The 15,945-nt window shown below is 35.3% G+C and overlaps 1 protein-coding gene across 1 annotated transcript; it reads left to right on the top strand.

Annotated features, from left to right (window-relative positions):
• The first annotated feature begins 4,120 nt into the window (after window positions 1-4,120).
• On the top strand, window positions 4,121-15,945 carry LOC117343629. Its single transcript, XM_033906070.1, has 7 exons — window positions 4,121-4,339; window positions 6,997-7,123; window positions 8,996-9,216; window positions 10,298-10,321; window positions 10,755-10,887; window positions 12,068-12,303; window positions 14,281-15,945. The coding sequence occupies exons 1-7, from the start codon at window positions 4,198-4,200 to the stop codon at window positions 14,451-14,453; spliced, it is 1,056 nt and encodes a 351-aa protein (XP_033761961.1). The 5' UTR covers window positions 4,121-4,197; the 3' UTR covers window positions 14,454-15,945.

The raw sequence follows: 15,945 nt of genomic DNA, 5'->3' as shown, positions 1-15,945 counted from the left end.
TCCTCGGGCGACATCCAATCCTTCTAGTCTAGTGATGGCAGAATATTCATGAAACGAGGTAGGGATGATAGGAAGGTCCTCTTCAAATCGCATGCGCACATGTATGACGTCCTCCCGTCACTCCGTCCAATAGTGATTATCCTGTGATAATTCCAAGGCTTTCGACAGAGTGTGGCATAGAGGGTTTGAAGTGAAACTAAAGAGTTATATTTACACTTGCAAAGTTTTGTCACTATATAACAATATCAGACCGATTTGTTTACCATTCTTGCATGGAAACATTGACCTTTGAACTTGCGTATGAAAATATGACAGGGTACGGGAACTACTTTCGCCAAGCACATGGCTTTGTTTACATTTACAATTTAAGTTATATAGGGTTATTTTTTAATTTGAAAACTTAACTTTATCATCGGTTGCCTGTACCAGTGGTCCACGAGTAGATAGCTGTCGTTCCGAGCCGCCGGCCCTTTGCCCTCCTGTAACTGTGTGCGATCAACCGTCAAAACATGTCGTTCCTTTCGGGAGCATTGATCACGACACACCTTCAGTTTCTATGGATGATGGCCTAACAACGGCATCACAGAGTCAAACATCCATATCTAACACTTCCAGCTGTTTAAACTCTGGGTTGATGACAAACAGCGTATTCCATGGGTGCACATTTAACTTCGGAAAACTGTAAACTCCTCAATGATCACACGTGTCAGGGGCTGAGCGGGTAGCGAGTGCTTCGGTCGCGGTCTGTTTTCTGTTACTCACGATGAACGCGTGATGAAATGTTTCTTAAAATAAAACAACACGCTTTGTTTACCATTGTTAAATGTATAAAAATAACATGTTTGACAATATTAAATATGATAATCTATCAAAATGTTTTTGTTATTTATGTTAATATCATAATAAAAAACAGAACTATTTTTTACCGCGGAAAAAAAGTCTCAATTTGTTGTGAAGCGTCACCATTGGCTGTTCTTATAATTGACTCTTCCCACTGTGTCCGACTTTTATATTATTTTTTTTTGTTTATAAAGAAAAAATATTGTAATCATTAAGACTTATAGAAACAACATCCGTAAGTGTAAATATAGGGATTGGATTTCACTTTTATGTTTTATGCGCGCGCTAGCGCCCCATTTAGAATATATTCTTAGAGGAATTGCTCCATAAAAGCATGGTTAACATAAAAGTGAAATCCAATCCCTATATGGTATATTAGGCAAGTTGTTGGACTGGTTGATGGATTATGTGTCTCATAGAAAGCAACAGGCATTTTTTGGTAATAGTTAATCTGCTGTAAAATATACAAATCATGGGGTGTCTCAGGGCTCCGTCCTTGGCCTACTTCTATTCATCATATATATTAATGATATAACTGACAATATAGTTAGCTTCTCAAAACGTTTTGCTGACGATACATCTCATTTATGCTCCGCAACTTATTGAACATACCATTAGTAATGATATTTCCAAAATACAATGTTGCGCTAAGAAATGGTTGGTTAAATTTAATCCTTCAAAAACTGAGGCATTGCTTTTCTCTAATAATGAACTAGATCATGTAATTTATATAAATTTAAATGGGGAAAGTAGTAAATTTTAAAACTACCATAAGCATCTAGGAATATACATCGATTCACATTGTAAGTCACAACAGTAAAACTGTCGCAAAACATTTATGTGTCCTCCGTAAATTGAAATATATCCTTACTAGAAGAACATTAAATAGAATATATAGATCCTTTATTACAAAAATTACACAAGCAGACAATCACTCTAGACTGAAAAGGGTTGGGAACCTTTAGCCCAGAGACGATCCCGTCGAAAACTCCAATTGATCTTTAAGATACATAATCATTTTACTCCTATCTAAACACCCAACTCCCCCTCTTGTTGCTAATAATTTTCAACACAATCTCCGTAATGCTGAAAGCAATAACTTGCCAAACAACAGACTAGAGTCCTCTAAGCTATCCTTCTATCCCTATACTATAAGACAGTGGAATATATATTTCCTTTAAACATCAGACACAGTGTTTCATTTTCTACTTTTAAAAGTGCCATTCACAATACAGACTTGCCCTATGCACCAAATTTGTATCCCTGTATCATATTCTACATACACGATTAAAAAACTATGCTTGTACATTAAGGAATCAAAGACACCCATCATTTCCTTTTTGACTGTAATACTTTTGTTGAACAAAGAATAACGCTCTTCAGTGAACTTGAATATAGTTTCATATACTAGTATTAATCTCACCGAGAACCTGCTTCTTTTTGGAGATTCTAATATATCAGAACAGGAAAATTGAATTTATTTTCATGCATACTCAGCAATATATCCAGGATTCTAATATATTTCATTCCCCCACCCACCCACTCCAAACATTTAAATATTGCTGTATTCGGTCTTTTCCTATGCCGACGGCACCTGAGAAACCGGAGAAAGGAGAACGATGATCAAAGCACAGGACGTATAGTTGTATAACTTTTGCCCAATCACCTTGCTAAGAAAAGGCAACCATAGTTAACCTGAGACGAAAATTGTGGATTATGAATATGTCAATTAATTAAAAACGTAAAAGGTGTTATTTAAAAATGTTGAATTGTTTCTTTTAATTTTATTTACAAAACTGGTGTCTTTACTTACATTCACTGGAACTATTTTATCTTCGCAACCACGGCTGCCGTAGTTACCAACGTCGCAAAATATCCTGAATGTTATTTTCTCCGTACTGTCCTAAACGATTGGTTTGATGCAAATGTAAGGATTGTACCTCATTTTGACAACAAACATATCCTATGGAGCGCTCACGCCTCAATAGCACTTGAAATGTATACACACTTCTGAACGTTTTCGGTGTCACAAACAAGAGATTACATATATTATTAACTGAATAATGGTATCGATTGGTAGAGAATGCATGAATATATTAGTAGTCAAACATAACTACAAATGTCATTTAAGGAACCGAATGAAGGGTTTTTCTAGAGAAGAGGTTTATTTACAGTGAATTGGGGTACATTAGCAACAGGAACAAGTGACCTTTATATACATATTTACTGGTGGAATTAATAAATGTTGTACAATACACCCAATATTTCTTTTTCTGCCTAAGCTTATAATCTGAATTATATAAAATATATAATAAAAACAATGCATAGTCGACGATACGAATACGATTGAAACAAAAACTAATAATTAATGTAGATCAGTTTGATGAATAGAAATGTCCACGATATCTCAATTTAATGGAAGGGTATCCCAATTTAATGGAAGGGTATCCCAATTTAATGGAATGATATCCCAATTTAATGGAAGGGTATCCCAATTTAATGGTACGAACTTTCAAGCAAGGAAAGACTACACCACTGCCAATTGCATGAAACCATCAATGAAAATATACACCACATCCGGTTAGTGTATTATGGACACGTCCATTTATATGTCAGCGATGTTTAATACTATCACAGACAACGCCTTACACGATTTGCTACACTTTCTGTTATATAGTTTGGATGACAATGTATTAACACAGAGCAATATTGTAAATTAGACATTGCCATAACGTTTTCCTTGTTATGTTCATTACGATTATTCAGGATCTGTAGGCCAAGTCCTATTGGACGGACGACACTACAGCGGAGCGTGGTATAACTGGGCTGGACAGAATTTGTCCTATGGGGCGTTACTAGACCCGGTCCCACAGCCAGGCCATGATTGTGTGGTGTTCAACGTCACGGACTTCACTTTGGAAGCAGTATCCTGCTCACAAAACTTCAGCTTCTGTTGTCAGTTTGGTAAGATTTTGTATTTCTGTGAGGTTGGTACACCACAGGCCCTCGCCTTGTCTGTCAATACAACTAATATTGTGTAACGACAGACGAGGCGAGCTTTCCGATTGGTCACGAAAATACATGTATTAAAAAGCGTAAGAAGACAATGTATTTTTTCACGATTAAGTGGTTTATTTGAAAGCCTTACATCATGGCGTACTCCAATTCCAGCGCATCATAAAATTTTAACATATTTAAGTTGTAACGAAATGGCGTACTCTTTGTATAATCATTAAATGATTTTTTTTTATTTCTGATTGAACAGAACTTTGCCCTACCACAGCTGGTTACAAATTGTCTAAGGAAGACGTATGCTTCAAGGTGAGATCTGAAAGAAAGTTTCATGACATTGAATGTATGGAGAATGTGACATTGAAGGCAATGAGAGATTTCTACAAAAGTGGAGTGATGGATTACAACTACTACAGTGGAACTACAGGTTTTCAAAGAAGATACGAACGCCAGTATCTGAACTTACTCTCCAAATATGGCAATTATGGTAACTATATGTTTAATATATACATGGAATTACGAAAATTAAGATTTTTTTGGTTAATAACATATCTTTATCTCAATCATAAATTACCTGAAACTATGACCCACTAAATTAGTTTTGTCTTGATAAGTTGCAGCAAGGTGTCATGGAATCGAAAATAAGTCTTTTCAAACTTCATAGTGCTAGGGAGCTTCAAATAAGTTTTACTCGTATCTAATATCCTTTCAAAATTTGAATTTACTGCATGTCAAGTAAAGACAGTGTGTTAATCGGTCATTGTAAGTAATGATGAAATATAGTCTTGTTTCAAAATAGAAACTATTTCTTTAATTGAATATTAAGACTACCAAACGTGTTTTGTCTGGTCATTTCAATATACGAATATCTTGTATCTTCACATAACAATAAAATAAACATCTCTCATTTCAGCATTGTTAATGATTAGGAAAATTTAATTGATAATTGTATATTTTAATTGAATAAGTAGTTAAATTTCACAAATCAGTTTTTTTGTTGTTTTTTTGTTATTTTTGTTTTTGGTGGGGGGGGGGGGGGGGGGTGTTATTATTTATTTTTTCGTTTCTTGTATTTTTATTATTATTATTGCTCTTGTGTTCCGTGCCTCCATCCTCGTAACAGTTTAGGCCATATATAGGCCATATTGACTTGATAAGTCAATCAGACAATCAGATTTTATAATAGGTAGCAACAAGTGTATTACCACACCACCACCCGAGGATGGCACAGTAGTAAAGCACACGACATTTATATAGGAGGTCGGGATTCGATCCCCCGATCGGACGTCAAAAGGAATGGCGTCACCTGCCCGACCACGTGGGTTTTCTCGGCTGTATCTCTATTTGCCCACTTTTTAAAATCCTATAATGAGGGAAGTGTTGTGACAAGAATTATATTCTATTTCAGAGTAGTTTAGTAATTTACCTGTGTTTTTTACCTGTGTTTTTCACCTGTTACCTGATTATATCATGATGGTAACTTATACCTATAGGATGTACATATCAAGATAAACTTATTAATTAAAAAAAAATGCAATAAATTACAAAATATATATATATTGATTGCATTTATAGACTATAATGAACTAATTATCTAAAATCAAAGATTTTTTAATAATCATTTTATCATTACTTATAATAACAATAAAAGTTCACCAATTTACAATGATCATATGTAACAATGTCCAATAATATTAATGACTGAATGATGGAGATGACTCGCGGATCATCAGCTTTCCAACCACGGACAGCTTATTTGACCTCGCCAACGCCGACACCATCTACTGCGACGGAACATTCTTCACCTTTATTATGCAAACATTTCAGTCTCCATGTTAACTATACCAGTGCTATTTATTGCATACTGTTAATCATTTGTGTATATTCTGGTGTTGCTCATGTATCGTATATATGATCTTAGTGTCAAATAAAAAAACTTCTGAAACTTCTGAAACCTGCCCAAGCTTTTCTACCAGATTTATACCATCCATGCAGACATAGACGGACAGATGTACCCACTAGTCTACACTTTATTGCCTAGCAAGACCCAGCAGACCTACACCCGATTCCTCACCCTTCTGAAGATAACCATGACGAACTACAACCTCCCCTTCAGCCCGCCGACGCAGCATCACACCTTCTTCACTTGAGTAAAGATAAAAATCAGGGAAGAAACCTGCGTATGAACTGTAATAACATTAATATTATTGCCATATATACTGTATCTTAGATGTTGTACAAATGTAGATATGTTTTTATAAAAAAAATTTAAGTGAATTGTTTCCATCTCATGAAATTTACATGTATATGGTAAAATAATGTTTAATTAAAATGTATTGATATGAAACTGTAGTCGATATGTATCGCATAATGTATTTAAAGTAACATATTGTAATGATATCTAAAATATGTCTTAAATGAATGAAGGTAGTTGTAGTGTAATATCTTCCATAAAAAATGAAATTAATGTATTTAGTGCTTTCTTGGTGATATATGTTGCTGATTGAAATGTATTATCTATATACAATTTGTATGTCTGTCGTTGTATAATTTAGTTTTATGTCATTAGTACTCATTACATGTATTCTTTCTATAAATTTTAATTTTTCATTAAAATGTATTGATATGTAACTGTAGTTATGTATCGCATAATATATTTAAAGTAACATATTGTAATGTTATGTAAAATGTGTCTTAAATGAATGAACGCATTTGTATTATAATATTTTCCATAAAATGAAATTAATGTAATATTAATGTTACATGTCACAGGTATATATATCTCTATTTCCCCACTTTCTCCAGGTAGCACAGGTAAATGACTACAGGTAAAACACAGGTAAAATTAAAATAGAATAGACTATAATTGGTTTTCCTTTGTTCTCCTATATCAACACTTTTCTTTGAACTTTAAAAAGTGGGCAAATGGAGAAGACCCCGTTTTCTCGACCAAGTATTTTGCTCTCCTCTCACAGTAAGACCGTGGTTTGCTTTCCGCGCCAACAAGCATGATTAATATTACCATAAGTTAATAATCCTGGTTTCTGACCGTCCTAACGGTGAATTCGTAGGTAAGACTGATCAAATATTTTGAAAATTCTTTTCATTGATACCACGTAAAGATTTGATCTTATATATTTTCAGCATTTAACTACGACAACGTTACGTCTAACTACAGGGGAGCCTATGTTTACACGTGTGAACCACAAGGACTAGTAGTTGGGACCCTTGGTACAGAGGAACTGAAATGGCGATTCCGGCATATTATTGGGTAGCCTATGTAATAGCTTGTGCCTGATTTAGCAATCGTATCCATGCTAAAACAGTAAATGAATATGTTTCATTTGTCCCTGACATATATAATAAAACATTATACATAACTTCGGACATGACAAGCTTGTTGACCAAAGAAGACAAACAACTAAAACCATAGATTGAATTGAAATTGGCCGTTTATTTATTAAACGACAATAGAAATAAACCTGCAATACAAGTTGATATTCATAAAATCAACCATATGAATCGAACTTTGGTCCAAGGTGGGGATACAAAACCGCCACCTTAAACTAACAACTTAAGTTACAACAAAAATACTCACAACAATCTTATGTGTGAAACTTTGGTGTAAAGGTATACGTAGAGTTACAAAAATTGACCACATACAATATCCAGAAAATTCCATGATATAATCATGTCGACATAAAATGTTCAAAATTGATAACAAGTAAAATAGTATAACAAAAGGAGGATGCTGGGGAGGAGGCGGGTAGATAAATTCCAACCTTAAAAAGATGTAAACACAAACTGACCTTGACTTGTGTCCATTAGTGATGCAGTCTGTTTCAGTGGCTGGGTAGCTACTGTTACCGTGTAATAGGTATATATAGTAAAATCACTGCGCGTGACCTTTTCACCTCCATAACCCTGCGCCCTCACTCTGTTATGAAACCCTTTGATAGGGACTATATTAAGTTTTTAATATATGCTACATAATTCAAGATATATTATAATTTACTCCTTAGCATGTATAAATGATATTAAAATTGCATTCTAATTGTTTATTATACATGACTTCGGACATGACAAGCTTGTTGACCAAAGAAGACAAACAACTAAAACCATAGATTGAATTGAAATTGGCCGTTTATTTATTAAACGACAATAGAAATAAACTTGCAATACAAGTTGATATTCATAAAATCAACCATATGAATCGAACTTTGGTCCAAGGTGGGGATACAAAACCGCCACAATGGTATCTGATTATCCTAATGATCAGGAACCATAACCCACCCGAAGTTAAAGTCAAAACCGTATTTAACGTGAAAAGCGACACAGGATTGTAGATCAGATTTATAAATTATGACTTTATAGAAATTGTATTCAATAACATAATTTCTCATAAAAATTGTTTGGAATAATAACATCATTAACATGCTAGCTATAATTTTTTCTTATTTTGAGATCAGCTAGTTACATATATACATTGTTTGTAAGTCGTGAAACATGTTCTTCTGGCTGGTAAGTATGCAATAGACTTTGGTATATCTCAACCAGTGTATGATTTGATCGTGACTTTTCGGTGACTTCACTGTCACCTTCATCAGATAAATGACCAGTAATAGACTTCGACCCCGGTTTCATTAATATTATTTAAGGAAGCTCGATAACTTCATATTTTCTATAGGAAAGCATTGCAGAACTGAAGAAAATTTCCTTATCTACGATTTTCCCCTTAAAATGCCCTCCTTAAGAAAAGTATGTTCAGAAACATATATGAAACCGGGACTAGAAAAGTATTTTTTTGTTTTGTTCGATAGTCCTAAATGTATATACATGTATCTAACATTAAAGGGGCCGCGGTGGCCGAGTGGTTAAGGTGTCCGACACTTTATCACTAGCCCTCCACCTTGGGTTGCGAGTTCGAAACCAACGTGGGGCAGTTGCCAGGTACTGACCGTAGACCGGTGGTTTTTCTCCGGGTACTCCGGCTTTCCTCCGCCACACAAACATGGCACGTCCTTAGATTACCCTAGCCGTTAACAGGACGTTAAAAACAAACAAACAAATCTAACATTTAAAAAACACTAGAATGATTACTTAATAAAGATCATGACCTAGTTACCTTTTTATTATTTTTTAGAAATAGAGCCAGTGTACTGCTGGTTGCCATGTTGCTGGATAAGTATACCTACAAATGGGCCCCCAAAAAAGGGTCGGCACCAGACACAAGACTCACTGCCATCTATGACTATAGCCAGAGGTTAACGGATACTAACAAGTGCGTGAAGTTAGTTACACATTTGAATAGGTGTTATTTGAGAACTGTCAACTGTGAAGAACAATTAATGTTCGTGTGTGCAGGTAAGATTTTTGTTAAGAAATATAAAACATCCGACTAGTGTATCTAAAATGACCTCATTTACCAAATGATATTGCGGCATTTTTATCGCTTGGTTATTTTATTATGTTAATTCACCAATAGCAGTTAGCGGTATACGAAAAGAATTCACCGGTTGATATCATAATTTTGATTGTTACCTTTCCATTTATTGATAGCAGCATCACTGCTTTTAAAACCTAGGATGTTTACATGTTCCTTCTGATTCAGTATTAAGGGTTATGTTCCATTATTACGGTTATCATGACCGCTGTCGACTACTGACAAAGCGAAATTAACAACACAAGATTTTCAAGAACCCGGGAAAGTTTTGTAGTAGACATCGTGTTTGATGCTTGTTGTCACCACCCTTGCTACCATATTAAGAATTGATTCATGTTATCGTTGATTAAGCAGATTACGCCAACCCTTCCAGAACACCTGGTTTTGTTTTCCCTCGTTTTATCGATTTTCAATTAGAAATACTATTAGAATGCAATTAGAATTGCTGTTTATAAATAGTGTAGCATGACTGTGTTACTGTATCCTCTCAGTTCATTAATGTTGGAATCAGTAAAAGACGGTGACATCACAGGGATTAAATAGTGTGATATTACCAAATAACGTTTTCTATAGATAGAAATATTTAATATATTACCTACCCAGTATTTATGCTATGTCATTACACATTACCGAAATATATTTATTGGACACTAATCAAGTACCAATCGAAGGCGAAGAGTGTTGTATTTATGTTCTCTTAAAAGAGGGTTAACCAGTGATTGACCTTTTTCTTTTATTGTCTAGTGTCCTATTAACATATCTAGGTAATGTGTAACGTCATTGGCCTACTTTCAGACAAAGACGCCAGTCTCTACCCTTCAATGGTGCCTCCCTCTCTTGGCTATTTTGGGGAAATTAATATTCATAAAGTTGGAGGCCCGTTACGCGAGATTTAGCAAATGTACCCCTATCGGAAATGTACCTGTGGGAATGGGAGAAAGCACTCCTTTATAGACTGATATCGTCATTTCCTATACTTATCCATTCATTTTCTACTTTCAGAGATGACTGGAACTAATGCACATGGTATGTATGTATGTATGTATGTATGTGTGTGTGTGTGTGTGTGTGTGTGTGTGTGTGTGTGTGTGTGTGTGTGTGTGTGTGTGCATGCATGCGTGCATGCATGCATGCATGTATGTATGTATGTAATATGTGTGTGTGTATGTATGTATGTGTGTGGGTGGGTGTGCGTGCGTGCGTGCGTGCGTGCGTGCGTTCATGGTAATGTAATGTAATGTATACAAGATCGGTACATCATTATTTAAAAAAAAAATCACTTGCTGTACCATTGTCATAATATCAGCCACCACTGTACACACATTTGTATTACCGATATAGCAAAAAGACATAATTTGCCATTTGCTTTAATGATAATCATGTAACTAGATCTAGTGATTGGGGCCGAATTATGATAAGTTTACGAATGTTTGATATGGATTGTTTACACTTTAAACAGACCTGCAGCTGTTTACTACAAAAGCTACATACGACGACGCCCAAAGGGAATGCATGTCTGTAGGAAAAATGCTTGTTCCACTTTATAGTGGAGGCTTGAATCATGTATTCGACTTCCTTAAGCAAGAAAACATGTGAGTATGGAGAATTATTTCAATGTGTTCGGTAATATTTCAAATGTATATGGCAGCAAGATATCATTGATCATATCATCAAGACAGTTACATCGAACTCAAAGCCGATAAATTCATCAAAACCATGAAGTATTAGAATTGAAAAATATTAGATGTCTGCGTGTGGGTCTTCTTCGCTTCCTCTTTACTTAACAAGATATCGTATATACTTAATAAGATATCTGACATATTTAATAAGGTGCCATATATAATTTGGTTAAGTAATGTATCAACATTGCTACATGAACTAATGACAACTTGGCTTGTCATTTCAACAAATTTTATTGTTTTTAAAAAAAAAATTGGATTGAACATCAGGCTTAAGCCTATTTTAAGTTCTCTCCGTATTATAATAATATTAACAAAATAAAAACATCCGGTATTAATAGCATACAATGTAGAGTAATATATAGTATTACACACACACACACACACACACACACACCCACACACACACACACACACACACACACACACTCGCACATGTTATACATGTATATGTACAGGGGAAAGAAATTCAAATACTCTATGTATATAAACAGTGGGTTTTCCATTACTATTATGATTAGAATTTATAGATTTGTTTGATATTGCAATGTTATCTGCATGGATGGGAGGCAGGTGCCTAGTCAAACCAAGAGTTTCCGACAAAAATGTCCATGAGGTGCTTACACCCAGTAGTCATAATAGCTTGTCATATGTAACTCCATCGTCGGCCCCATGGAGTCTTCTCTACGTTTCACTCGTTTGACCCATGGGATCACTGGCTCGTAACCTTCGTTTTGGCATGATTACGAGTATCAATATTTTTGTCGACCACTCAAAATGCTTCTTACTAATGAAGCTCTTCTTCTGCTGGAAAATATAAGCGGTATAAGAAGATGGCTGCGCCCATGTGTCGGCATTGTATGTTATCTCATGCCTTGCCAAAAACAAAGAACATATCAAACGACGTTTCTTATAAGTCAGGTTGTCCGTAGCCATTACCTACGGAACCAATCAAATTACTCGATTTGGCTCATAAATAATTCATGAATACGAGACGTTTTGCGCCAGTGTCCTCACGGGATCGATAAGCGAAGACAGATCAAGTAGGTAACAATGATGTACTTATCTAATTTTATTATCTTTTTTACCGAAGAACCCTTTCGGTATACACAGCATATTACACTGGTCACTACTTAGTGAACAAAGAATATACCTATCGCTGGTTGTATGGAATAGGAGGACTGGTCAAAGAGCAAGATATGAACTTCCGGTCAACTTATACAAACGACACCAAAGACTCTCACCAACAAGTTATATACTATCCAGATACTGACAGCTATGGGCTGGCAATATTAAATAGCAACGATTACTATAACTTCGTTTGTCAAAGTAAGTCTTTCATTACGCTACACGTATCTTTGTTTGTCTGTGATCAATCTTAACAGCAATCTTTGCACATCTTCGTAAATTTCACACACATGTATGTTTTTTAATGATCAAGGACCCCACGATGACCAAGCCAAAATCAGAAAATCATCTTCGCATTAATACTCTAGCAGCACTTTTTGTTTTCATTTTTACATGTAAATGGAATTGATATATATATGAATGTTCGATGACAGTCAAGGTATTCGATACTTCCAAAAATGATGATAATAATCACAGGGATTTCGTGTCAAGTCCTTGGACCGTGGGGATAAGACTTCGTTCCAAGGCCTTGGACCTTGGATTTGAACTTCGTGCCAATTCCCTGGACCGTGGGTTTGGACTTCGTGGCAAGTCCTTGGACTGTTGATTTGGACTTCATGCCAAGCCCTTGGACGGTGGATTTGGACTTCATGCCAAGCCCTTGGACCGTGGATTTGGACTTCATGCCAAGCCCTTGGACGGTGGATTTGGACTTCATGCCAAGCCCTTGGACGGTGGATTTGGACTTCATGCCAAGCCCTTGGACCGTGGATTTGGACTTCATGCCAAGCCCTTGGACCGTGGGTTTGGACTTCATGCCAAGACCTTGTACCGTGGGTTTGGACTTCGTGCCAAGCCCTTGGACTGTGGATTTGGACTTCGTGGCAAGTCCTTGGACCATGGATTTGGACTTCATGCCAAGCCCTTGGACCGTGGATTTGGACTTCATGCCAAGCCCTTGGACCGTGGATTTGGACTTCGTGACAAATCCTTGGGCCGTGGGTTTGGACTTCGTGCTAAGTCCCTGTGATAATAATCTCTTTCAAAATCTTTCTGTCATCGAGCGGTTGAATAAATTTAAAATATCCATTTAAAATTTTGTTGAAATGGAAAATGAATTGAAATGAGTGTTGGTATTTACAGACATAGATGGCACATCATAAACACGTTATGATTTTAAAAACGCTATGATTGCTGAAGATAAGCAAGCTATACATATAGAAGCAAATAAGACTACATTCATCAATGATGCTATTCAAAATTACCTTTATACGGCCATATATTTTGCGACCCGCCTTTGAATAGATTGTTCCAGCTAGACTCACTGCATTGTATACACGATTAAAATAGCATTGTATTAATGTTTAGTTTAGATTACTACCTCTGTTAAAGTCTTTATACCAGAATATTAGATATGGTCTTCGATATGGTCTTCGATTCTCGTTGGCTAAAACATAGTACCATCACGCGGAGGTTAAAATATTTTGAGGTATCGACATGATGTGTTATTTTTAGAAACGCCGGGTCAATATTGAGTTTATGCCAACAATGCCCCAATGCAATTTATCAAGTAAAATATAATGCAAATCCATCCTTTTGCAAACAAGATCCTTATCTAATATAAAAGAAATTACAGAGCTTTGATTCAGTCAGTATGGTGTTATACCGACCAACCAGAATATGAAATATTTGTTCCTACCAGGTCGGTAACACGCAATATTAATCTCCCAAAAGGTCCATTATTGATAACTACTATGACTTTTTCTTGATTACTTGAATTTGCGTACCAATGTCTTTATCTCACATACAATGTATACAAATTCAATATAAATGTATCCGTTAAACTTGACCTGCATGCTCAATAGGCAGATTGCTGTACAGTATTTGAATTCTTTTACATGAAGATATCTCCTATAGGTTGATAATTTTCATTTAAGGTAGATATCCTTCTCACAAAGGTTAATTAATTTCTATAATAGGGGTAGATAACCTCAACAAAGGTTGATTATTATTGCACGTAGATATCTTAAACAAACATTAATTGATTTTTATTACAGGTGAATATCTTAAACAAATGATAATAAATTTCTATACAGGTATAAATATCTTCAACAAGTGATAATTGATTTTCATTACAAGTAAATATTTTCAACAAAGGTTAATTAATTTCTATTACAGGTAGATATCCTTCGATGTGGCTATCAGCTGGACGCGACAACAATACAGCCAATATTTTAATACAACACCGCTATACAAAGGGATACCTGGTGTCCTCCGAAAACTTTCTGTCATACGCTTGCTCTATAGATACCGTTGATATTGTCCGGTCACTGGTTTTACCTAGGAAGTGAACATGTGTCAACTCATGTAATACATGCTTTTATAAAACATATTGTAACCAGGAGAGTAAGATTATCATAAGAAATATAATAGTTATACATAATTAGAAATGATGCCACAGTAAGCGTTTGCTTCGTTATAAAAATGCAGACAGGAACACAGACCATTGTAGTTAGAAATTAAGAAGACGACAACAAAGGCGAACATGCAATACTACAATTACTGTAAAATAAACTGAAGAGCATTTCCACTGTATAAAGAGCCAAGTGTCAATGAAAATTTGTCAAGGTTAAAATGTCTGAAGAAAAAATCATCAAAGGTCAACAACGCCTTGGAAAACAGAAAAGAACAATGTGTTAAAATCCCTCGAAAGGGCAACATATACTGTATATTTATAAAATCTAGAACATGCTATTTGCTTTCAAGGGTGAAGGTAAGTTGTGTATAAAACAAGTGCAGTCGCATTAGAACGTGATATTTCTTAGATTTGCCCTAGATTTACATGTCGAGTGTCGTCGATGAAGACATTTACTCCTCTAGGACACATGTCTTTGTATCTATCTGTATGTCATTCATCATTTTATATTGATTTTGAGTGGAAGTCGCCGTTTCATTCATAACTCGGTATTTTTTTTTTATTTAAGTAGGATCTATGTATTATTGCATAGTTACTATATCTATATATCATGTAGGAACACGTATGCTTCCCGAACAAAAGACCAATCGATATCAAATGGCGTGTTCCCATTACCACGATTTCCGTGAAAGATTCCAACCACTGACGAAAAAATAACAAGCTATTGAAAGATGCAGTTTGATGAAGACTATGGGAACGTTTTAAGGTGTTATATCAGGATCATTTGGAATTTTTTTATGTTCATGCGTCATAAAAAGTAAAACATATCTCGTATTTTTATATATGCCTGATGGATCCGTGTTCATCATTCTACTTTTATTTTGAGAATGTTATTTAACGAATTTCACCTGCAAGTGCATGGCGGACGTCATCTATGAAATAGAAAACGCTTAAAATTCCGGAGCATCTTCTTTTCTTGTACTTTTTAATGGGTTTTCATGCATATTCTATTCCTATTCTGTCTTCGTTTTATCGAATTTGAGTTAAAGTAAGTCTCGTTATTATGTCTGTATTTCTGTATTTTCTTGTTCATGACATTCCTCTCTCTCTCTCTCTCTCTCTCTCTCTCTCTCTCTCTCTCGCTCTCTCTCTCTCTCGTCTAGTTACTCTTCGATCAGTTTCAGAACATCTTGAATTCAATGAAGTGAAATGAGTTCAATGTAGCTATAACCTGATTGTGGCGAAAGACAACAGCTGTATGAACCTGTATTGGTATCTGTATCTAATTTGTTTCGCTTTGTATTTATAGTTGTTCATAAATATTCAATAAAGCATGAATCTAATGATAATCATATACCTTGTATCACTGTTGTTACATTAAAAGACCTTATTTCAACTACACTGAATAATAACTAGATATTTGATTT

Source organism: Pecten maximus, chromosome 15 (genome assembly GCF_902652985.1).
Source record: "Pecten maximus chromosome 15, xPecMax1.1, whole genome shotgun sequence".
NCBI classification, from domain to species: Eukaryota; Metazoa; Mollusca; class Bivalvia; order Pectinida; family Pectinidae; genus Pecten; species Pecten maximus.
This window is presented reverse-complemented; position numbering and strand designations above follow the sequence as displayed.